At 49.7% G+C, this 25,735-nt stretch overlaps 1 protein-coding gene across 2 annotated transcripts in view; it reads right to left on the reverse strand.

Moving 5' to 3' along the window:
* The window catches only part of IGF2BP1 (insulin like growth factor 2 mRNA binding protein 1), a 43,814-nt gene that overhangs the window by 15,351 nt on the left and 2,728 nt on the right, over positions 1–25,735 (reverse strand). For both annotated transcript variants that reach the window (XM_045488507.1, XM_045488508.1), the window contains exons 3-4: positions 1,942–1,990; positions 1,359–1,410 (exon numbers count right to left, since the gene is read on the reverse strand). In XM_045488507.1, the coding sequence (XP_045344463.1) occupies positions 1,359–1,410; positions 1,942–1,990 (101 nt within the window). The remainder of the gene's footprint in view (positions 1–1,358; positions 1,411–1,941; positions 1,991–25,735) is intronic.

Here is a 25,735-nt window from a genome sequence, read left to right on the forward strand (position 1 = left end):
TTACGTTCCAGCTGGCACAGACATCAGTAAGCACGATAAGCAAATTCTACGGGAGCATCGCAGATTGATCAAGGCCATGGAGAAATGTAAATCAGGGTAAAGGAAGCGGTGGTGAGGCGTAACGATCTTAAATGCGGTGGACAGAAAGGAAAATTGACACTCGAAGACTCTGCTGTCCAGCAAAACCAAACATTTCCCACTCTCTTCTCTCCTCCAGGTAGCAGGCGTCCCCTCCTGATACAGTTCCTCGTGTCATCGCTCCCTGGTGAGCCCCACACAGATTTAAACTCATGTGGGCTCCTGCCGGGCTGCCCGGTGAGGCTCACGATGTGCTCCCAAGCCAGGGCTCCGTCTTGCTGTTTGTCCAGGAAGAACTCTGTCATTAGTCTAACGCATGAGCACTACCGGGCAATGGTTATCAGTGTGCCCGGTCGTGTCCTGGCAAATTATTTATGATAAAAGGGCAAGCTACAGGATCAGAGCAGGAGATCCTGTTTGATGGGCCTTGACCTTGGGGTACAGGCACATATTTCCATCTAGAGTGATTTCTAGCTCGTACCTTTCCATAGAGACTTGAGAGGAAATTTTAAATCTTCACGAGCTGATGACGCACATTCCTTGAAGAACTACAAACTCAAATAGTACAAGCTTTTCTATTGGCCAAGCTCTACCATTATATGTCCAACCAAAATCACTCCACATTTTAGCTCATTTCTTCTGAAACTTATTTATAATCTTAAACAATGGAGAATCCTCAGAAATCATAGCCAAATGTGCTCTGACCTAGACCGCTTTCTTATTATTTCTGCTGTGGGCCCACTCTTGAAAGACTATGCCTCCCCATCACTATGTGCCAAGGAATAAATCCTCGGCTTTTTTTTTTTTTTTTTTAATTATTATTATTGACCCAAGACGTGCACCTGACAATCAGAGCTTCTAAAAAGAGACCACCAATTGACGGACGAGTCCAGCCAAACACAAAGAATCGCGAAGCTTTTAAAGTAAAAGGGCTGAAGACATACTCAGGCCGAGCGCCCAATTTCCATTCTTAAACTACGGCTTTTAAAACAGCGGGACCCCATTCTACTGTGCTTGATCCTTATGGGGCCTAGGGACACCATGCTGGAAATGAGCCACCTTGCTCACTCACAGGAGAAACCCGTCCCAGAGATAAACGGCCCAGTCCAAGCTAGGAGAACATGCCCACAGCCCCTGTGTGGTCTATCTCCCTCCATGCCGTATTCTGCCTGTCTTCTTTCGGTACACCAGGTAGATGTGGTCACGGAAAAGGAAGCAAAGAAGACCCCCCCCCAACTCCTACCCTCCTTCCCGGCCACCCACCCCCTCTGCACTCTTACCTTGCTCGCAATTCTCCACTGTACCATATTGGGCCAGCAGGCTATCCAGCACCTAGGAGCACAGAAAAGGGAGGAAGGCTACTCTGGGCATCCCAGGAACCGAGACAAAGCCAGCCCCGGACACCCCTCACCCCAAAGCACAGTGGCACAGGCCGAGCCTTAGATGGGGATTGAATACTACCCGTTCGGCTTACCCTTTCTGGGGTATCGACACTAGCAGTGACCTTTCGGGGTATCTTTACAGAAATGTGCTTGAGCACAAAAAAGCATTTAAGGGCTGTTTTGGAAGTGGACTTGGGCCGCCACGGTCCCTGGGTCAATTTCTGCCATCATTAAGTTTGGGGCCCGAGGAACATCCTACCCACCTCCATAATGCCTCTCACCACAGGGCCAAGCCCAAAGGGCTAACACTGGTAGTCCTAGGCTGAGGATGAGATCCAAGCAACCTTCCTCAGCACTAGCAGCCCTGGCCTACCCCCAGGCCACCAGGGAACCTCCCCAGTCGTCTCTACCAACTGAGACTGACCAGGACTTCCCTTCCAATCTCGCTACCCCACCCACTGAGTCTCCCCCGATCACTTACTTCCCAACGAAGCTGGGGTGGGATATTTCGAATCTGGATTTTCCGACTCCTGAAATGAGAAGGAACAGGATTAGTGACGGCTCGGGATGCTTCAGGAGCCTCTGACCTCGAGGTGTTTAATCCCTGCCTCAGTCTTTAGCTCCCTCCCTTCTGTTCGACACCAAAGTCTGAGAATCCAAGAATGATAACCTTTGGGGATACAGAATTGGTGCAGGGGTGCCTCACTCTCGAGAGTAAATTATCAGTGTTACCACAGATGGGAAACCTGAAACCAGATGCCCTAAGCACCAGGGCCGCGGAATTCCCTAAAATTCACATCTGCTGTGTCTATCCCTCTCCTGAGGTGTTACTGATCCTTTTCTCCAGTAAGCGTCTATTACCTCCCACTACGTTTCAGGCACTTGGAATACAAAGCTGCTACAGAAAACATCAGTCACTGATCTGCTACCTATTTAATTGCTGCCTACTTCGCGCTGGACTTTGCTCTAGATGCTGGGGACCCGGCGATAACCAAAACAAAGTCCCTGGCCTCAAGGTGCTCCCCATTTATTAGGGGAGACATACGGGCAACCAAATTACAGCAGGATAATAGTGCAGTCGTCAAGTGGTTTTTATACAGGTATGGATTTAAATCTGTATTCCACTTTTAACAGCACTGTTCTTAAAAATTTGACCTCTTTGAGGCTCACTTTCCTTTCTTTGTAAAAGGGGAATAATCCCTGTTCACAGGGTTTAAGGTGCTGTTAGGTAATATTAGAGCTTAGCAAAGAGCTTCAAGTACTCAGAAGTGTTGTAACAGAGGCATCTTGGAATGCTCCGGCCAGAATGGCTAACACACAACACATCATCACGACCGTTCCTCCTCCCAAATGACTACACCCTCTCCTTCCCAGCTTTCAAATACCTCTTAAAAATGTAGTATCCCCCCCACCCCCACCCCGGCACCTGCAGGAAGGCTTTTAGGTTCAAAGTTGACTCCCAGGGCAATTAACTGCTCACCACCCAAATCAATGCCCTAATCCCTGGGCTTACAACATTTCAATTGACTTGATCTTCATCGGTCAACTGTCATTTGGTCTTTGCATATATCCTGGATCACAAACTTAGTTCAGGGACAAGGTCCAAGGAAATTCTAACGGCATGAGGGAAAACTGGCCTGGGAAGCAAGAAAATCCAGTTCTAGCCCTTAAATTACCCCTGACTGGGTCTTCAACTGACTAAGCCAAGTAAATTTCAGGCCTCAGTGTTCCTAACAAGGCCCAGGTCGGCTCTTGCCAGGCTGGGGGGGGCGGGCGGGAGTGTAAACACATGGGAACAAGAGAAAAGGATGCTAAGCTCTAACTGAAATGGTTCCCTCTTGGCTCTGTCCTGAGCCAGCTCACTCATGATTCCATCCCTGTGACCTCAAGTGTCTTCAGCTGCAAAAATGGAAACCAAAGGGTCTCTAAGATCCCTTCTAGCTATGCAGCTCTGAGCACATAAAGTCTTTGTTGATGAAATACACTAAGGAAACCTCTCCCCGGGATGAAATAACTTCAGGGCAAAGGAGGATAGGTGTTGAGAATCTGTGTGTGGCTTTCTCGGTTGATCGGTTCGTGAACCTGACCTAAAGTCAGACAACTGTGCAGGACAAAAGAGTAACCATAAGAAGTAAGTCCAGTTCTGTGGGTCCTCTGTGGATGGCATACCGGACCACCTTCTTTGATTTCATTCATAGGCAAAAGAGGGAGCCCCACGGTCTCTGCCCCTGCGAGGGATGTCCCATACAGCACTCAATTTGTGCCCAAATGGGCAGAGAAAACTCAAGAACCCTCACAGTGCAAGTCCAACTCTTGGGAGGGTTGAGGTTACACCGTTCAAAGACTGAGGACACTGATCTAGCCTGCTGCCAATGACAGGAGTCACTCAAGCTGAGGGAGGAGGCCCTAACAAACTCTTCTGGATGGAAGAGGTGGGGCTGCCTGCCTGGGAGTTCAAACCTGCAAGGGCTTAAAGCAACCCCTGTACAGGAGCTCAGTTTGAAGATGGCTCTTTCGAGAGGGTCCCTTAGTGTAATCTCAGGTGAAAAGTCAAAAGTACCCTCCCCCTCCTCCTTCAACCTCCCAGTTTTAGGGGCTTTCTTTTCGGGGTAGGGAAGAGTTGGGGAGGGGATGAGGTGAGGAAATCAAATCTCAGTTTGGGATTTTAATCCATATCCTGAAAGCAATGGCAGTCTGGAATGTCTGGAATGTTCCAGGAGAAGGAGGGGGAGGAGGGCAGGGCCACACAACCAATGAAAGAAAAGACCTCCTGGCAGCCCCCTCCCACCCCCAATAGGCAGGGACTCACCCACCCCTCCAGGACACACACACCCAATCCTGGGAAACCATGCCAGGCTCCTTCAGGCCTCCAAACCTCCTTTCAGCAAAGCCCCCAACCCTGATAAAAGCACAACAGAAGCCACGAAGGCCCTTTGTCTTTTAAGCCCTTGGCCTGGTTTCTATTACTTCTGGTGCTACCTAATTTCTTTCAGGCCCAGAGCACGTGGGGCAATGTTGGGAACTATACCCAGTACCCCCTTCCCGGGACCCCTGCTTAACTCCCAAACGATGTAGGCCTGATGCACGCTGGGCCGGGGCAGGGCGCTGAGGGCTTGGGGAGTCCGGAGTCCATGGAAGAAGCTAAGAGCATTTGATAGGGTACTTCTTTGCTCCGTACCTTGGTTTCTTCCTGTGGAAACTGATAAAGCTTTTGTGACGGCTTGAAAGAGACAAGGCATGTGAATTGGGGCACGTGACTCGGAGGGAGTGCTCAATCCCTATCCAGGTCCTCAGGAGCCTACAGGGGTCCAGACAAGGATGGGAGGAGACCGGCAGGTAGGGCCGACATTGAGCACTCAACGTGATGGTAACCGTTGTAAGTATTCAGGTTGCCGTGCTGAGGAAATCGTGGGAAATACCACTGCCCATAGTCCCGCTCCCCCGCCTCCCTTGACAACTAAAGGGTTCTAGTTCGGCCCAGGGACCCACTCCACATTCTAGAGCATCAGCTCCCACTACGGTCGCGCGGTACCTTTACTCTACAGGCAGCAGGGCTCTAGAGTCTGAGCGGAGCCTGGAGGGCCTAAACCCCCAACATCGCTTGTTCAGAAAAGGCCAGAGAATGCCTAGAGGTACAAGAACAACCACCCGTCCGTCCACGAAGGAGCCGACAAACCTGTTGAGTGACAGCTCTTGGCAACGAAGGCAATGGTTTCGCCAACCTAATTACTTCCCTGGGTGCCAACACCCTGTGGCTTCTGACCTCTTTGCCTGCCCGGATCTGGAAGGCATTGCTTGCCCTGACCATGCCCTGGGGCAGCTCCCAGTACAGAGCAACCACAGGGGACTGATTTCTCTAATGGGGGTGGGGGAGAGGGGAAGGCCACAGAGCCAAGTGACCATTTCTTTCTAGCCCTGGGAAGATTCCAGGAGAGAACGGAGGGAGAGAGCACCCATTCAACAGCAGCAGGAGCTAAGCAGCGAACCAAGAATTTCAGGAAGTGCAGGAGCTGGGGATCAGGAAAGGGATGTGGTTGGGAGTTCTCCCTGGGAAGGAAGCTCTCGTCCTTTTCACCTTTTCAGAGAAGTATGCACGGGGAAGGAAAACAGGTCAATGAGGGAAGGGCCTAACACTTGAGGAATACTTGAAAGGCTCCAAGCTGAGATTCTGCCCTTGCTAGAAGACTCCCGTGACCCACGAAGCTGGGGGTCCATGGCTCCCTTTTAGAGACCAGGGCCCCAAGAATGGGAGACTGACGGAGTATCTTGGCCAAGTCACACAGCGTCAGGCTTTGAACTCAAAACCTGGCTGATTCCAGGCTCGGTGCACTGTCCCCTGAGCTGCTGTTTTGAAGGAAGAAAAGGAACCAAAAAAAGCCTTTGCCAAAATACAGTCAAAGTTAGGCCGCGGGACAAATTAAAAATATTCGGAATTCATACAACACGGCGAACAATGGGCCTGGCTAAAGTGGGTACTGTTCTCCAATAAATCAGAACATTCCACCCGTAATTTCTTGAGCTTAGTAACTTTCCCTAGCTGCGTAGTTCCGTAAGTGGGTGAAGTGATTCTATGGCGTAATTGAACACTGACTAGATATCTGATTACACTATTAAGAACTAAGGATTCTTCAAGTTCTCATATTTAAAAAAAGACCGTTACAGATAAAATAAGGTGTCTAGAATTTGCTCCAAAATAATCAGGGGGTGAAGAAAACACTGATTAGATAGGAGTTGGTAATTTTTTGTTTGTTTATTTATTTACTTAGAGAGAGACAGGAAGAGAGAGAATCAGAAGCAGGCTCTCTGTTGCAAGCGCATGGCCTGATGCGGGGCTCAATCTCACGAACCAGGAGATCATGACCTGAGCTGAAATTGAAGAGGCAGACGCTTAACCGACTGAGCCCCCCAGGCGCCCCATGGGTTGGTAATTTTTAAAGCAAGGTGATGGGTACACGGGAGATTTATTACGTTATCCTTTCTACTTTTTTGTATTTGCTTCCCATCATTGTTTTTTAAATTACTCTAGCTCACCCAGCTTTTTTCTTTTAATGTTTATTTATTTTTGAGACAGAGAGAGACAGAGCCGAACCGGGCAGGAGTAGAGAGAGGGGGAGACACAGAACCCAAAGCAGGCTCCAGGCTCCCAGCTGTCAGCACAGAGCCCGACGCGGGACTCAAACTCATGAGCCGCGAGATCATGACCTGAGCCAAAGTCGGATTACTTAACCGACTGAGCCACCCAGGCGCCCCATAGCTCACCCAGTTTTAAAGTCACAACAGGTCCTAAATGAATGCATCTAACAAGTGAGGTTTTCCAGTTGGTGTCGTATTAGCAAGAATGCGAGCCTTGGCGGTGAGCCTGCAGAGAGGACAGAATGGGGGCTCCCTGCAGGGCAGAATGCACCCTAGGTGAAAGGAAGAACTCCAAGTCTCCTGGAGAAAAGCTGAAAACTGCCCCAGGGAGTGGTGGATTCTTCTTTCCGCCCCCATAGCCACGGGGGAAGGTGCCATCTTCAGTCAAGTAGATGACCTCACCCCTCTCTAGGAGGGGTTCCTTTAAACCAGGGTGGGGCCAAGCAGTGGAAGGCGGGGGGGGGGGGGGGGGGGGGGGGGGGGGGGGGGGGGAGGGAAGCAGCAACAGGTTTTGGAAGTCTTGTCAAGCTCTGGGCCCCTTATCAAAAGTCAAACCTGGACTTTCATCTCTGCAGAGAACCAGGATTAAACTGGGATTTCCAGATTAGACCCTGCACCTCTATGCCTCCCCCTGGCTGTGATTTTCTGACTAACAGGCTACGTGGCCTTGGGCAAGTCAAACCTTCAACTCTCTGGACCTCAGTTTCTCACATCTGGGCAACAAGGATTAGGATTAGCCTTTTACCGAGTCTTGTGTTCCCCAGACAGGGATCAAGTCGGTCCACCTGTAGGCAAAGGCCTTCTTAATCAGAGGAATTTTCTGGGCCCTGATGGTCTTAGGTTAAGTGGTTCTTAAGACGCCCCCCCTGCCTTTTTTGAGACTTGGTTTCCATTAGGAATGTGAGAAAAGGTAAGAACACTCTACACCAGAAAAACGCCAACAGTTTGCACACAATTTCAAGATTTTTAGGAGCTGATGAAACTTTGGGATCCATCCGTATGTCCCAAAGTAAGGCATCCTCCCGCACGCACACCTACGCATTTAACTCTTCCCAATGACGTCCAAGTCTTCATTCGAGCCTACAGGTTATCTTCTCAAAAAGCTGGGAAGAGGGGCGCCTGGGTGGCGCAGTCGGTTAAGCGTCCGACTTCAGCCAGGTCACGATCTCGCGGTCCGTGAGTTCGAGCCCCGCGTCGGGCTCTGGGCTGATGGCTCAGAGCCTGGAGCCTGTTTCCGATTCTGTGTCTCCCTCTCTCTCTGCCCCTCCCCCGTTCATGCTCTGTCTCTCTCTGTCCCAAAAATAAATAAACGTTGAAAAAAAAAAAAATTAAAAAGCTGGGAAGAAACTAACCCAAGGCAATTAGAAAATAAGCTTGGCTGGGGATGGGGCTCGAGTTATCACGTGCACGCTGGAAAAGAGCAAAGACGTTACACACCGGCACACGCATCATGCTTGCTCAATCCTAATAAGTAGTCAACCTTGACTTGCCTCAAGGTTTCTGTAATCCAGCGGCTGTAGTCATTCATTCCATAGATTTTCCTGGCACCTACTAAGCATTGGGCCCGTGCTGTCTACACCACAGTAGCCGCTAGTCACGTGTGGCTTTTGAGCAACTGAAATGTGGCTACCGCAACCGGGATCATAATTTTCTTGTCTTCTGTGTTTATACAAGTTTAACTTTTCCTCCGTAAAATTTGTGAAGTCTAAATACAGATCAAACGTTTCCGATGCAAACTTACTAGCGACTGAATCAGGACAGGCTCTAAGCGTAAAAAAACATACACCAGATTCTTTACCACTTTGTACCGCACCCCCCAAGATAAAGACCTCATTATTACATTGATGGCATGCTGCATGAATAATACTTTGAATTTTCCAGGGGCACCTGGGCGGTTCAGTGGGTTAAGCGTCCCAACTCTTTGATTTCAGCTCAGGTCATGATCTCATGGTTCGTAAGATCAAGGCCCGAGTCGGGCTCTGTGCTGGCAGTGCAGAGCCAGCTTGGCATTCTCTCTCTCAAAAAATAAATAAACGTTAACGATAATAATACCTTGAACTTTTCAATTAATATTAGGATTAATCCTTTTCATTATTTTCACTCTTTTCTGACATGGGTCTTAGAAAATTCCAAAAATTGAAAACAATCTAAGCAAAAAGGAAAGAAAGAGAGAAAGAAAGAAAGAAAGAAAGAAAGAAAAAGAAAGAAAGAGAAAATTTACTTACGTATGTGGCTCTCACTGCATTTCTACTGCAGGAGGCTGAGAGGTGCTACAGTGCAGAGCTAACATGATGGAAGACAGGTATGCCTTCTGCTCTCATGGAGAAGACAGTCCAGGAGGAGACCCCATTTTGTTGGGGATGGGGGGAGGGAACAGACAGGGTTAACTGGAGAGGAGAGGGCGGCTGTCCACTGGATCCCTTCAGAAGTGGGTGATGCTGTGGACTTCTCTCAACAAGAGAGTCCCCTGTGACTAGTGCTGGAGTAGAAGCACCCTCCCGAAGCTGGCTCTCCTCCCAGTTTCTTCCAGCTGGAAGTCACACATAAAAGATGTCCCCAAGTGCCAACCTCTGCCTTTTCCATAAGATCACCACTGACCCCATCCTTCCTCCCCACCCTGCCCCCGCACCCCTGTAGGGTGGCGAGGTGAAGAAAATAATGGTCCAGGAAAGCCTCTGAAGGAGGCGGACCTGGCACGCTCCAGGCATGGCAGTAGCTGAGAAAGGGGGCGGGGTTGGGGGGGAGGAGGAGCTGGCACCGTGCCCAGGGCTCCATGCCAGGCTGATCCAGAGGCAGGGCAGCCAGACAGGCAGGCTGTCGGGTGGGCTGATGGGCAGGGTAGGGGCTGGAAAGGAAAATATTAACCTACTGAAAGGTACAAGACCAGGCAGAGCAGATGCACCACCCAGGTGAATGCCAGGGTGTAGGAGGGGGTACGGGAAGGCAGGGGACACCACTGGGTGTATCTGTGGTCCTGTGAACATGGTCTTTTTTTTTTTTTTTTTTTTTAATGTTTGTTTATTTATGTTGAGAGAGAGAGCGAGCGAGCGGGGCAGGGGCAGAGCAAGAGAGGGAGACAGAATCCCAAGCAAGCTCTGCACGGTCAGCGCGGAGTCTGATGCGGGGCTCGAACTCACAAACCCTGCCATCATGACCTGAGCCGAAACCCAGAGACAGACGCCTAACCGACTGAGCCACCCAGGCGCCCCAGTGTGAACATGTTCTTTTAAATGTATGTAGCACACATGTACTGCCCCACATGTGCTGATTCCTGTGCTAATAATGCCGGAGACAAGCAGAAGGGAAAAAAGCAAATCTCCAGAAGAGACTCTGAAATGAACCACACAGCCTTCTCCTTCGAAGGCTCTGTACAGTGTTTAACGTGCTCCTGGCCTACCTGGAGGGCAGAGAAGAAGGGTGGGGTGAGGGATCGCTAGGCTTCTTATGGGACCAAGGACACACACATGCATGCATGCATGCATGCATGCGCGCGCACACACACACACACACACACACAGCCCGTAAGCCAGCACTGAGAAGTTCCCGTTAAAGGAGATCAGATTCATAGACTGAGCAGGAGAGGAGTAAGCCCCTCGAGGCTGAGAGGGTCCTCAACCAGTCACCTCCATTTGACAGTTGGAGAAACGGGGGCTCAGAAAAAAGGAAAAGCGCCTTGGCAGCTCTAAGGTAGAACTAGAACTCAGCTCTCCTTCCAGGCTGGCGTATGCTCATCTCACCAAACCTTGCTGCTTTCTCTCTGACAAGAAGTGTTAACACAGCAGAAGCCTGTATAGCCCCCATGTCAGCAGCAGGAAAAATGCCCATATTCTGTATGGCTAAGTGCGTGCCAACTGGCTTTTACTGCATGCGGCTCTAATTTGGGCACAGGGTTTAACTCACAGAAAAGCTAACTATACTATAATACGGCTGGATGACTGTCAGAGAAACGTTAGCAGCGTAAGAGGGTAGTCACCAAAAATTCTTGCGAATTTTCGTGTACGTCTAGGGACAGGCGAGGAAGCAAAGGTGAGACACGGAGCAGGAGAGGCGTTCACTGGTGTTAGCAAGCAAACCTCAAAGACGAATACTTTGCTCAATTCACTCATCTTGGAAATACATGGTTTGACAAGACAGCCCACGTTTTTTTCTTGCCCATCTGGGCAGCACCAGAGGAAGCCAAAACAGAAGCTCTGAGACAGTGGAGCTCTTTCCAGACAAATTTCAAGTCCGCCCGGGGCCAACTGCCTCTCCCTCCCTCCACCTTGCTCTCTGCCTAGAACTGTTGTCTTTCACCTGAGTGGTTCCTAGAGCGGAGGGGGGGGCCGCGTGAGCTCTATCTACGCCAGTAAGTGTGAGGAAGGGGAATCTGGAGATGGGGAGGTGGGCAGAAGCAGCCTTCGGAATAAACCTACTGTGCAGGGACAAATGATAACGAGGTGACCCCGGTGAGCAGCGCAGCCTTCCTAGTGGAGGTAGCGATGGTGTGGGATGACAAATGAACTGTCGCGGGGGCGCCTGGGTGGCTCAGTCGGTGGAGCGTCCGACTTCGGCTCAGGTCATGGTCTCGTGGTTCGTGGGTTCGAGCCCCGTGTCGGGCTCTGTGCTGACAGCTGGGAGGCTGGAACCTGCTTCGGATTCTGTGTCTCCCTCTCTCTCTCTCTCTCTCTCTGCCCCTCCCCAACTCATGCTATGTCTCTTGGTCTCTCAAAAATGAATAGACGTTAAAAAAAAATTTTTTTTTTTTTTTTTTAAGAAAAGAAACGAACTGTTTCGGGCATTGTTCACCTTCTTCAGGCTAGCAGTGAGACCTTTCCAGCATCTTCCAGCATATTACCAGTGGGGTAGGCTAATATACTCTTAGAGGGAGGGCTAGAAAGACTATTTCCTGCCCTGACCGCACAAGGGGTGCAGGCTAAACTCTCACCCTCCGGTGGGGAATCTCAGCATTTCTCCAGAAAGCTTAAGAGCCAGAAGATCTGGCACTCTGGGACCCAGAGACCTGGCTGAGGACGGAGCTGGAGCTCAGTGGAAAGCATCATGGGGCATGCCTTGGGAATGGAGAGAGGCTGAGCCTCTCCTCAGCAGGGAACGGCAAACCTGGAGAGCCCAGTTCAAGACAAGATTTTGCAAGGGGGGCGGGGGAGGGGGGGGGAGCCTCTCAGAAGCAAGGAAGAGGAAAACTAGACCAGCCTCAAGAGAAATCAGTCTGCAGCAACTCCATTCCACCCGGAAGGGAAGAAAACACCCTATGGGACTTAGCATTAATTCTTGGAATCGCGAGTGCTCCCTATGAAAGGATGTAAATGCCTCCCAGTACACATTTTTAAAAATGAACATTGATCATCCTGTTAGTGGCAAGGGGTGCTGGCTGTGTCCCTCCTGCAGGAGGGTCACCACCTCAAGGGATTCACTCCTGTCTCCCCTCCGGCTGCCGGCCAAGACCTGTTGTTGGTAGTCGCAAACTTCAGGAAGCTGGTGTTTGTTTCTTCCTCGTGGGGTGAGTAGTTCATCGGAACAACTCTCCTCGGACACGGACACCCATCCTGCCTCTCTACCCTTCCCCAGCCCAGGGCAGAAGGACCGCGGCCGGGGTGGGGTTGCACCGGCGCGTCCCAAGATGGTGCAGCAGGCAAGGTCGCAGGCCTGCCAGGAGCCCCAGGGTGGCGAGCGGGGGCCTTCCGGCGAGGAGGGCCGAGGAGGCCGCGGAAAGCGGGGGCAGGCAGGGCAAAGGAGGAGAAAGAGGTGCCTGGGAAGGGCGGCAGCAGCTGAGGGTGGGGGAGGGCTGGCAGCAGCTGGGGGGGAGGAGGGGAGCCCTCATGAACGGGCAATTGAGAAGGCCTGAGCAGCTGAGCGGCCGCGCTGGCGTCGCCGGGCCTGCGCCCCCACGCGGGCGGCCCCTTCCCCCAGCCCCTCACCTCGCCCAGGGAAAGCTGAGCGCGCGGCCTCCCACCCCAGCCGCTGGGTGGGCCCTGTCGGCAGAGCTCAAGGAGGGGGCAGGCGATGCCCCGGGTCCCCCCCTTCCCAATCCCAACCCCCCTGCCGCCCCCGTCGCAGGCTCGGCAGTCTAGAATGTTCTGCCGCCAGAACCCCCTCGGTACCCCGACTCGCTGGGAGCCGGTCCCGCCCGGCCCAGGGTAGGGGGTGGGGTGGGGGCCTCGCCTCCCCGGCGAGGCCCAGAGGGGGAGGGGACAAGCGCCCCCGGGCTGCCGGGTGGGGGTGGGGACGGGACTTTGCCCTTTGTCTCTCTCTCCAGAGCCACCGGCCGAAACCCGACCCATGAGCGAGCCAGGCAGCCAGCGAGGGGCAGGCTCCCCTCCGGGGTCCTTTAGTAAATCCAGACCCGACCTCCCTGTGGTCAGGGCTGTGACTGAGGTGGTCCTGTGGGGGAGGGGGCTTCCCGCCTGCAAACAGGCCTGCAAGCATTTAAGTGGGAACCGGTTGGGGGTAGGGGGCCGGGAGAGGGCTGGAAGTGGGGCCGCAGAAGCTGGAGGGGAGAAAATGGCCCGGGAGGCGGCATTCCTTAGAGACCTCGGCCGGGCTGCGGGAGGAGGCAGGACCAGGCCAGGGAGGCCTCCCACCGAGAAGGCAGGAACTGAGGCCCGGGAGTGGGCTGGGCTGGGCTGGGCTGGGCTGGGGGCACGGAACGAAGGGGCCTTCCAGGCCTGGAGAATAAAAGACCCTCTTCCCGGGGCGTCCCAGGAGCCTCCTCTGAAAAGTTACAATCGAAGAGTCATACCCCCCATGCAGCGTAGAGCATTCGTCTGGGGGTGAGAAGGACCTCTTTTGTCTGCCCTCTTGGGGTGTCATCAATTCATGATAATCTTATTAATAACTCACATTTGCACGGTACTTGAGAGTTTACAAAGTCCTTTACACTCGCACCTCCTAGGAACCCAGAACAGCGACAAGAGGTTGACTTGAGCCTCTGAACCACCACAGAAGACTGTTTTATTTCCATTCTGCAGCTCAAAAACACAGGCCCAGAGAGGTTAGGTGACTAACTCAAGGTGACGCTAGCCAGCGAGTGTCGCTGTACCGTGAAGCCTGCCTCCTGCTTGTCAGCCAAGGGCAGGTACCTGGGTTCTTGCCTCAAAACATACATAAGCTATGAATTATGGTTCTGTAGGCTTGTCACAAAGGTCAACTCTTTGTCCCTTCCTGCTAGGAGGAGGGGGGTGGGTGGGAGGAGAAGCGTCTCAATCCCTGCCCTTCCCCCCAGCCTCCCATTTTCTCCCAGTTGAACCCAAACAAAGGTTGGGGAGGGATAGGCCACCGGCTCCTGGGCTAGTGCCTACCAGAACGCCACACGATGGAGGCCCTTGTAACTCAAAATTGTAACTCAAAATACCGACACAGCTTATTTCATGGGGTTTCACGGAGGCATTAACGTTGGGCATGTTTTCATTTGCTAACCTTATGCTCTTCCCCCCCCAAAAAAGCTCAAAGATTCAATTTCTTTTAATATTTATTTATTTATTTATTTATTTATTTATTGGGGGGAGGGGCAGAAAAAGGAGGAGGGGCAGAAAGAGAGGGAGAGAGAGAATCCCAAGCAGACTCGCACGCTGTCTGGGCTCTATACAGCACAGAGCCTGACACAGGGCTTGATCCCACGACCCCAGGATCATGACCTGAGCCTAAATCAAGGGTCGGACACCACCGACCGAGCTACCCAGGCGCCCCAAGATTCAATTTCTTTGAACCGCTAGGGTGCCTGGGTGGCTCAGTCGGTTCAGCATCCAACCTCGGCTCAGGTCATGATCTCACGGGTCCGTGGGTTTGGGCCTGAGTCGGGCTCTGTGCTGACAGCCCAGAGCCTGGAGCCTGCTTCGGATTGTGTCTCCCTCCCTTTCTGGCCCTCCCCCACCCAGGCGCGCGCACGCGCGCTCGCGCGCTCTCTCAAAAAGAAACATTAAAAAAATTCTATTAATAAATAAATTCCTTTGAACTGTTAAAAGATCACCTGTTCCCACCTTCTTAGAAAGCTCAGCCTTAGAGGCAGAAAGGCTTGGGTGTGAATCCCAGAGCTACTCCCTATTCAAGGTACTGACTAGGTATTGACCGGCTAAGTTACTCGAACCACTCAGAGCTTCAGCTGCCTTCTGGAGAATGAAGATACCTGCACAGGGTTCTTATGAGAACTCAGCGAAGTGACTGACGTCGGTTAAATGTGAACAGATACTCCATAAATGCTCCCTATAATTGTCGAAGGAATTCATCTTTTTTTTTTTTTTTTTTTTTTCATTTTTCAACGTTTATTTATTTTTGGGACAGAGAGAGACAGAGCATGAACGGGGGAGGGGCAGAGAGAGAGGGAGACACAGAATCGGAAACAGGCTCCAGGCTCTGAGCCATCAGCCCAGAGCCCGACGCGGGGCTCGAACTCCCGGACCGCGAGATCGTGACCTGGCCGAAGTCGGACGCTTAACCGACTGCGCCACCCAGGCGCCCCGAAGGAATTCATCTTTTGACCCGAGTCGCCTCGAACAGAAGAACTCTGGAGCAAAGAAGATGCTCAGCGAAGGAAAGAAACAGGGATATGTGCCCTACCCTGCCTGAGGCCTCCTCACTACAATGCTACCTACCCCTCTCTCCTAGATGAACTGTCTTCCCATCAACATCTATCTCCCTGTCAATCCATAATGCTCTCCTTAATCCGCTCCTATTTTGTCTGCCTATCCTCCAAAACACAGCTTAGCTCACTCAAAGCCTCCCTCCTCTATTTTAGTCCCTGAGGTTGTGTGCCTCCCATTTTAATACGTAGTCTCTTGGCCTCTGCTGTCCCACGGCTTTTCCTGGATCTGAAGTGAAAATGCTGGAGGGCAGAGATTTCATCTTGTACCTCTTTTGTGCAGCACCCTCTCAACCCTCGTTTCTCTCCCCCACCCTGAAAAAGACCCAATAGCGCTAAATAAAAACCCAATAATTAGTATTTAATGCAGCGCCGGGGGGGGGGGGGGGGGGGGGGAGCAGGGCAAAGACTCTCATTTTATATAGGATGAAGAGGTGACCACCATGTAGGAAAAAGCAAAACTGGCAACAGTTGAAATCCCCCAGAGAGGGGCGGGGGGGTGGTTTCTGTTTACTGGGTACAGTTTCAGTCCCGCAAGATGAAAAGAGTTGTGGAGATGATGGCTGCACAACACTGCGAATGTTCTTAATGGCACTGAACTGCACACTTAAAAATGGTTACGATGCTCGAGTGCCTTGGTGGCTCAGTTGGTTAAGCATCTGACTTCAGCTCAAGTCACCATCTCGTTGCCCATGGGTTCGAGTCCCACACTGGGCTCTGTGCCGACAGCTCACAGCCTGGAGCCTGCTTCAGAATCTGTGTCTCCCTCTTTCTCTGCCCCTTCTCTGCTCATGCTCTCTCAAAAAGAAATAAACGTTAAAAAAAAATGTTAATAATGCTTACGATGCTAAATTTCATGTTGCGTATGCTTCACCACATAAAATTATTCTTTCAACGTTTATTTATTTTTGGGACAGAGAGAGACAGAGCATGAACGGGGGAGGGGCAGAGAGAGAGGGAGACACAGAATCGGAAACAGGCTCCAGGCTCCGAGCCATCAGCCCAGAGCCCGACGCGGGGCTCGAACTCACGGACCGCGAGATCGTGACCTGGCTGAAGTCGGACGCTTAACCGACTGCGCCACCCAGGCGCCCCTAAAATTATTCTTTAAAAAATATTTAATTAACTTAAATTATTTTTTTTTTAATTTTTTTTTTAACGTTTATTTATTTTTGAGACAGAGAGAGACAGAGCATGAACAGGGGAGGGGCAGAGAGAGAGGGACACACAGAATCTGAAACAGGCTGCAGGTTCTGAGCGGTCAGCACAGAGCCCGACGCGGGGCTCGAACTCACGGACCATGAGATCATGACCTGAGCCGAAGTCGGACGCTTAACCGACCAAGCCACCCAGGCGCCCCTGACTTAAATTATTTTAAAATAATTATTTAAGAGGCGCCTGGCTGGCTCAGTCAGTGGACCATGGGACTCTTGATCTCCAGGTCATGAGTTCAAGCCCCACTGTGGGCCTAGAGCCCACTTAGAATTAAGTAAATAAAAGGTTAAAAATAAAAAGCCAAATTAAAATATCTAAAATTCTTTTTTAACGTAAAAAACTGAAATTTTAAATTAAAAATATTTCAGAGGTACCAAACTTCACCGCAAAATGCAAGCAAGCTATCCCACCAGTCCGTACCATCTTGTTACAGATTTTCTTATGCCGCATTTGGTTGTAACCACGTATCTTTAAAATCTCTCCATCCCCCTGCAGAAAATGGCTAATGCCAGAATGCCAGAGCACCACCCCCCCACACACGCCCAGGCTAAAGTTGCTGACCATGGGATGTTCTGAAGAGACCGAAGGAGCCTGGGCCTAGACAGGCATGGCTCTTCCTCCAGTTAGAAGTTTAAATTTAGTGTGTCGCCTGGGCGGCTCAGTCAATTAAGCGTCTGACTTCGGCTCAGGTCGTGATCTCACAGTTTGTGGGTTTGAGCCCCGCGTCGGGCTCTGTGCCGACAGCTGAGCCTGGAGCCCGTTTCGGATTCTGTGTCTCCCTCTCTCTCTCCCCCTCCCCTGTTCATGCTCTGTCTCTGTCTCAAGAATTAATAAACACTAAAAAAAAAATTTTTTTAAGAAAAAAGTTTAAATTCAGCAAACTACTCATTCAAGATAGCCCAGCGAGAGGCAAGGGTAGGAAAGTGAAAGATTATCTCATGAAGACCTAGGATGTTTGGGAAGATCATTTTATTCCACTACCTGCCTGCCCCCAGCTTACTCTGGACAGGGCTCACTCTACCCTGTTCTAAAAAGACAGCAGAGGGACACCTGGGTGGCTGAGTCAGTTGAGCTCAGGTCATGATCTCACAGTCCGTGAGTTCGAGCCCCGCGTCAGGCTCTGTGCTGACAGCTCGGAGCCTGGAGCCTGCTTCGGATTCTGTGTCTCCCTCTCTCTCTCTCTGCCCCTCCCCTGCTCATGCTCTGTCTCTCTCTGTCTCAGAAATAAGTAAAATCATTAAAAAAAATAATAAAAAAAAAAATAAAAAAGCCAGCAGCAGCGGCAGCCGCTTTGGTTCAAAATGGTAATGACCATATTCAGGAAAACCCTCTCGATAAAAAAAGCTAGTCAGCTAGCTAGATTTTTTCCCTTCTTTTACGTTTGGTAAAAAGTTGCTGGTGTGGGGGACACTCCACCAAAGAACTCAAAGAAAATACTCTTCTGAACCCTGCTGCCTTCCTTCCCAAGCCAACATCCTCTGTCTAGTCCTTGCTCAGAACATACTGGCTGCAGCCACCAACAGCCTGGTCTGCAGAGGATCATCTTTACTCTTTAATTTAGGGTTCTGTCTCTAAATCCTGCCAAAGCAAATGCTCTATTACAGACGGACTTCTCCCAAGCAACTTAGAGACCTGGAGGAGGAAGTAGAATAAATATTTCTAGCTCTGAACACACATCCTCAACAAATTTACTCCACCCGACAGCCCCCAGCCTAGTTCCTGTCTCCCTCATTTTCCCCTCTTCATCTTCAGAGCACCTCATGGAAAGCTGAGGAGCCCCAAGCAATCCCAGACGCCACTCCAGTAAAGAGGCAACACACATCATTCCACGTCAACTAATTGTAAAAACCCTTTACAGTACCTGATTAAAGTCACAAGCCTGTTAAATGGCCAAAACCCACATCCGGATTGGAAGCCCTTCCTCTCCCCAGCCCGCTAAGAGAAGGTTCAATCCTCAGTCCCTACACTGCGATTTCGAAAGGGGCAATAGGTCTGCGCGAGCGCGTGTTTGTGCACCCTTTGAACAGGGAGCACCAGAGAGAGGAAGTGGATGTTGGGGGGGGGGGGGGGGGGGAGTGCTCCCTTTCCAGTCCAGGGGGCCAAGGAAAGCGAGGCCATTGGAGCTTTGCCGTCTACAAGGGCCCAGGACGGGGAACAGTGTATGCAGTCACTTCCCGGGCATCCAGGGATCCCCAACTCCTGAAAGGCTGTTTTGTTAGCTTACAGAGATTGAGAGAGAGAGAGAGAGAGAGAGAGAGAGGAGCGTTGAGGCAAAACACGCCCATCTCCCACCAGGTGGGGGAAGCTGCTCTCATTTCTTCCTTCCTCAGACGCTCAAGGACTCCCACTGTCCCCTTCCCATCCTGAATTCTTGGAACACTTACCTCATCGGCAGCACGAAGGTGGTTCCTCACTCACCAGTATCCCTACACCACATGCCCCTTTGACGGTAGCCCTCAAGTGTGAAATTTCACCTGGCCCGGGCTCATGGCATCAACAACAATAGAATCTGCGGCCCCCTCCCCTAAGGAATAACCAGTAGCAGCATTCTCCACCATGCTCGCACCTTCTCTTCGAGCCTTTGGTCTGCCGGGATGGGTAAGAGACTTGGCAGCGGGGTCCACATCCCAGGGGGTCTGGGGGGGATTGCCCTGGTAAGCCTCAGCTCCCTCTCCCAAAAGGGGGCTTTTCCTTTCACCATGCAGGTTATCAGAGCTCCCTACACACAAACCCCCTGCCGTATGCCTACCCCTCGTTGTCCCATGGAAACTACAGGCCACATTCACATAAGCACGCTTAAACACCCGACCTACTGCCTTAGAGTATATGCCCCAAGCTGCCAGTCCAGAGACAGAAGGCAGAGAGGTCCCTATCTAAAACAAATAACAACAGCAATAATAATAGTTAATGTGTAGTAACACCGGTTTACAGTTACAGAAACTGAGGCTTAAGAAGATTAACTTCTGCGGTTTCATAGTCATCGCCTGCCTCCAAAGCTCTTGTTTTTTAAACACCGGGCTCTCCTGGGAGACCTTTCCTCCACAGTCCAATAGAGGGTGGAGGGAGGGACCCAGGGTAGGTCACGAGACCTTGACCTAATAGAGCTTCCTCTCTCCTTGAGCCTCAGGAGCTCACAGTGATTCCTGTCTACCAGGTTCCTGTTGCCAAAGAACTCAGACCCCACAAACAACCTTTACGCAGAACAATTTTTTCCTGAATTCTGATTTCTCCTCTGAAACAGTCTAACTACATCCAATCAACGAAACTATCCAATCAAATTTCACGCAGACTTAACATTTTCCATTGCGAGTGGCCAAAACATCTGGATGAAGGACTAGTTTTTCAACTGAAACTAACGCTGTAGGAATAAAAAAACTGAAGTTTTCCTTAACCCTCTTCTACAGAAATACTGAGAGGGCGGACTAGAATCCAGGGAACAGACACGGTGTGGGAAACAGGTCCCCTCCTGTCTCCTCTCAAAGAGACGGTTCTCCATTCCCTTCCCCTACGCTAGGAGCGAAAATTCACACCCATCCATCCTGACAGGTCCCTTAGGTGCCTCGAGCCACCTAAATGCCACTTGTCTAATAAGCAGACTTGTCCTTAGGGGCTTTGAAAATATCTGGACATACCAGCCCAAAATTCTTCTCATCATCTAGCTGTTTGCTCTTTCACTCAAAAGCAGTTTACTGATGGGTCGCCATGCTCTATGCTCTCTGCCATACAACTGGGAGACTGGACTTCTGCGACAGGACTCCAGACCCTGGAGGACTGGACTTCTGCAATGCGACTCCATTTCTGGCCCTGTCTGTTCCGTACAGTTACATTTCAGTGTCTTGCAATCAGGTTTTCTCCAACTGTATCACAATGATGAGGTGCAGACCTACTTTTCTCCTGTGATTTACCCGTAATCGACATACATCTGATTTCGGTGACCTGTCTTTAGGATGAAAACTTGTTTGAACTGCTGTGCCTTTCATTCCTTGACTACTTATTGCAAACCTACTAGCTGCGAACATAAGGCCTTACAAAGCCGGCTCTGCTTGTCCAGTATCAGGATGACCCCTCCCACTCACTAAAAAAGCACATAGGCCCCTTTGAACAAAATCTGAGGGGACATCCAAGTTTCTCTATCGGAATGGAGTTAGCCAACTGGAGACTGAGTATCTTCCTGCTGGCCGTGCCTTCCTTCCAAGGGTATGTTAGCACAGACGCTCCCTGAAAGAGGTCTTCCTAGCCAAATCAAACTTTTTATCAGTTAACCAAAAAAGGCTGCACTCTCTCCAGTGCATGTTTTCTGAGACCTTTCCTTGCTTTTGTTTTGACAGGCGTTCTAAAAGGTGTGGGCGAGGAGAGGAAATGTGCTCACGCAGGTGGAAATGGCGCGCAAATTTTACGTTCACATGAAGTCAAACCCCGGGCTGAGACCCTGAGAAAACTCTTCAAGGGCCAGTCAGTGGCCCACTGGAGGACCTGTCGTCCACCTTTTACCCTGGGGAACAAAACCCATCCTAGAAGCCCGGGTGACTACCATTACCCCCTTTTGTGGTTGTTTCCCACAGCCTTCGGAACGTGGAGCCAGTACATTTTCTAAAGATTCCTGGACCCTGTTGACTCTTCCAGTCTTACGCCCCATTGCCAAGGGGCCTCAGCTACACAACAACCACATGCACCTCCATTTTCTCTCCACCTCCCTCGCCCTTTTCTCCTTCCCCACCCTCCCTCCGCAGCCCTCTTCGCTCCTCCTTGGCCTTTTGCTTCTGCCTTGGAGTGGAAAGGTCTAGGGACAGCCCGGGCGCTGGAAAGGGCTGCGCCCAGAGCCAGGGACCGCTCCACGTGGGCGAGGCTGGGGATCCGGGGGCTCTCAGGTCCAAGGCGAGGCTGTCTGGCCAGCGCGCCGCGGCCGGGGGTCTCGGACAAGGAAGCCCTCCTGGGAGCCCCCCCACCCATCCCCAGGCCTGCGGGCGCGCCGGCGGCCCCCCTCCCCCCCCCCCCCCCCAGGAACGGAGCGGGCGGAGATTGCGGGCGGGGAAGGCGTGGGGCAGCGGGGCCGGCGCGGGCCCTCCAGGAAGCGCAGCCGGCGCCGCCGCGACTTTCTCGGCTTTTTTGCAAAAAGGGGAAGGGCAGGCGGGCAACCCCGCCGGCAGAAAGCGCCTTGCCCTTCGCCCCGATCTCCCACCCGTCTTCGAAAGCGCCCGCCTGCGACCCCCTCTGTCCCGTGGGGCGCTGTGCGCCTCCGGCCGCCTCTCTTTAAAAAGGGAAGCGGGGACTCCACCCCAACCCCCATCTCTCTTTCTCTTTTTTTCCCCCGTCTGGAATTTCCAACCCGGGACTAACTCGTCTGATTTCTCCAGTCTCCCCTGCTGCTGCCTTCCCCCCCCCCCCCTTCCCCTCCTCTCCCCTCTCCCTCAACACTCCCATCCCAAATTCTAAGCTGCACTTTCTGGAAGGCATCGGCCACGTTTTAGGAATCTTTACAGGGGCGGACAGAGAACGAGACTGGATTCAAATCCTAACAGCTGGCAAAATGTCTGTTCTTCAAACGCCTCTGGTTCACACTTTCATTCTAATGACAACATTGCCACCCCAAGAGATAGAACCCGTATATGTCTTTCAGCAACCCCCCCCCCCACCCAAATCTCACACAGCATTTACTGGTCTCCCCACCCCCCCCCCCTTTTTACTCAACCAAACCAGATCTGAAATTGTTAAAAATATTTTAGAATTGTATCCTCCCTAGCCTATCTCAGTGGTACTCTTTGTCAGCTGGCTGCTACACATTAAAGTATAGAATAAACTCTTAAAAAATAAGCCTTAAAAGTACCCAAACACATGACATAGATTCCAATGATGTATATTAAGGTAATTTGAAAAGATTAGAAGCTCAGAACCTTTGAATCAAGATTTTTCCAACTGCTAATGTCATGTATTTCATCTCTGAAACATAATTACAAGAATGTTTTGCTCTTTTTCCACCAAAAGCTATGCCATTAAAATTGTACATTTGGAAGAGTTGACTCTACTTGGAATAAATTAGCGATGGGAATTACAACTCTTCCCCTCCTTTCCTCCAAAGTTCTCCATCGGGGAAAGCAGTGAAGTAAAATTTCATCTTTTGACTTTGGGTCAGAAAAGAAAAGATTCTAGCAACCCACAACTCTTCCAACGGACAGTCAAACACCACTGTCCTTAGGAGAGGATCTTGAAATGCTGTGCCCTAAATGGCAACAAGTGAAGGGTTTCTCTGGCAGCGAAGAAAACATAACTCACGAATTTGTAAGGTTTACATGCTAGGTGGAAATTAAGTGAGAGTGAATTGATTTCACCTTCCCTCTCCAAAGAGTGCCGAAAAATTTAAGAATCAATCATTTTTAATTTTTTTTTTCAACGTTTATTTATTTTTAGGACAGAGAGAGACAGAGCATGAACGGGGGAGGGGCAGAGAGAGAGGGAGACACAGAATCGGAAACAGGCTCCAGGCTCTGAGCCATCAGCCCAGAGCCTGACGCGGGGCTCGAACTCACGGACCGCGAGATCGTGACCTGGCTGAAGTCGGACGCTCAACGGACTGCGCCACCCAGGCGTCCCAGGAATCAACCATTTTTAAATTTATATCAAGGCCAAAAAAAAAAAAAAAAAAGCCCTAACCACATACTCACAAGAAAACCTTTTACTAAAAGTGTGAAACTTACTGGTTTAATACAGGTCAGATGTATCTTTCAACTGCAACCACTAAAGTAAAAGTGCCTGAAAATCCTCCCACTCCTGTATTTTTTACTCCTTTGTTGTTTTTTTAAAGACATTCCCTTGCTTCTTAAACCCTTATAATTCATTTTCAGCCCCTGAGAACAATGTTTATTAAAGACAAATCCATTTCTGAAAGCAAAATCTTTTTGCTTGTTTTGAAAACATTTAGTGATCCAAGGACTTCAGAGCAAATCACTTAAAATTAAAAATAATATTTTTGCCACTTACAGGACATCCCCTTCGCACGGATTTCCAAAGCTGCTAACTTTGGGAAGTTCAACTGTAAAATCGGAATAAAGTGGAAGCCCTTTTGGAGGGTTCCCACGCTTCCGTGGCTCTGACACCCAATTTCTGTTTGGGCATTTTTTTTAGTAAGAGTTGGAAAATTAAAGGGAAAGGGGTTAGCCCGTCTCATTTTAAGTCAGCTTAGAGAAAAGAACCACCATTAACCTGCCTAGGAAAATCAATCTTTTAAGTTGAACACATTTCATGCAGAAAGGCAGTGCCCCTCTTGCATTTTTCTCTTAACAGCCAACACCTTTTATTTTTATGACAGCAGTTGACAGTAGGTATGCTGTCTTTACGTCACATTCCTCCAGAAAAAGGCACACACAGTGGCAAATGAAATAAAAGTTTAATTCCCTTAAAAAAGCAAGTCATTTCCCAAGGTAAACATGTCTAAAATGGGACCCTCCCCCCCTTACCTTAAGGACTCTTATGTCTCTCAAAATAAAACACATAGATGAACCCTTTCCACAACTGTTTTAAAAATGCTCTTGGCTTTGCTCCGTTGTCCTAATATTTGACAGTGAATATACACAAATTCTCAGCAAAAAGCCAAAACTGTTAGCCAGAATTCCAACACTGTCTAAAAAGGGGTTTGGAAAGGTGGAAGAAATCGAATGTCACCCGATTAAAAATTAAAATTAAACATGTTTTCAGTTTAAATACAGAGTGCTCGGTCTCTTGGGTTCTTAAAAAGGTACAAATTATATTCAAATAGATACAAACTTAGAACAAAATAGATGCATACTTCAGAGTCAGAGATGCTAAGGTAACTGCTGTAACCTTCTATCATTTGTTTGATCCCCCCCCAAAAAAAACCCAAGCAAACAAACAAAAAACAGGAACACATAGGATTTAGACTTTCTTGAATCTCTCAGAAATGTGTCAAGTCATATCTCATTTGGAACTGAGTGCACCAAAAATAGTTACTTCTATTTCTTTAAACAGTGAAAAGTACATATACACAAAAGACACATGCACAGTTGTTCATCTTGCTTCAAATATTAGTTATAGTTAATTCACTAGATCCTGTTTCATACATTCATGGGATTGAAAAGGCCAGTCCCAGACCAACTGAAGAACTGGTTTTCAGACAGACTAACTAAAAACACATACCACAAAATGCTTCCTTCAAAGAACTCAAAATGATAGAGCAAACGGACTTCATGCAAACAAACTCTTTTTTTAAATCCTAAAACTTCAAAAATTGATTCATTTTAGAAAAATGAAGGGCCTTCTCACCACCCCGCAAACACACACACACACACACACACACACACACACACAACTGACTCAGTGTTTGAGCTCAAAAAATGATTTCAGGGAAGGGAAGAACACACAAAAGATGGAATTTAATATGGATGGGGAAAGGAAGATTTTGTACCCACTCTTCTCACAAACCCCACCCCTTTCCCAACTCAAAAGGGCCCTAAGTAATGCATTTTGGAGGGAACGAGAAGGAGCCTAAAAATGGCTTGAAAGCAAACAGATGGCTTAGGGGGTAAGATCCATAAATACAGAGCACCATGGAAATTAAAGTATAAATGTTTTGGGTCCCATTTCATCACGTTTTGCTATTTCTCTTGCCTTCGATGCATTCTCTTTACAATTTAAACCATCCTGAAGCGCCAAAGGGGGAAAAAAAAAATCCTCCATATTTCAGAATTCCAGTTATTCTGGATCTCTCTCATCAACATGTTTCAAACACTCAGCTTTCAGTTCAATTAGCCACAATCTTCTCAATAAATCTACTGGTGTCAGTATGCTGCTCTCATTCCCATCTCCAGGAAATGTTTCAAAATAATAAATAAGCCTTTTTTTTTTTGCCCCCCGTTCTTCCGATTTTATTGCCTCTTTACTCCTAACTCTAATTGCCTTTCCAATAAGAGTATTAGAAGCACCGTGAGGTTAAATCACAGACTCTATAAACATAGTTACAAGCCATATTGATCATCTATAGATACAATAGCTCCAAGTGACTTAAAATAGCTCAAAGCAAAAACCACGGAACAGATTTTTATCTGACTTAAACTTTGCAGTTAAACTTCACAGGCTCAAAAACAAAACAAAACAAAAAAACAAAAAAAAAAAACAAAGCCACCCACCTACACCTTCCCACCCAGGAAAAACGCCAGGGATTATTCTCAATGCAGCAAGTTTCCAGTGAAATGAGGGGGAGAACACACCTAGGGAGGGGAGAGGGTAACACAGGGCTCAAAAATTTCCTGGGAGCTGCCACAGGAGGGAAAACTGCACTGTCAACATATTTAAAGTCAGATTTGAGAGAGCCGACTCTGTTCTTATAATTTCCCAGCCAGAGTTC

Source organism: Leopardus geoffroyi, chromosome E1 (assembly GCF_018350155.1).
Source record: "Leopardus geoffroyi isolate Oge1 chromosome E1, O.geoffroyi_Oge1_pat1.0, whole genome shotgun sequence".
Classification (NCBI taxonomy): Eukaryota; Metazoa; Chordata; class Mammalia; order Carnivora; family Felidae; genus Leopardus; species Leopardus geoffroyi.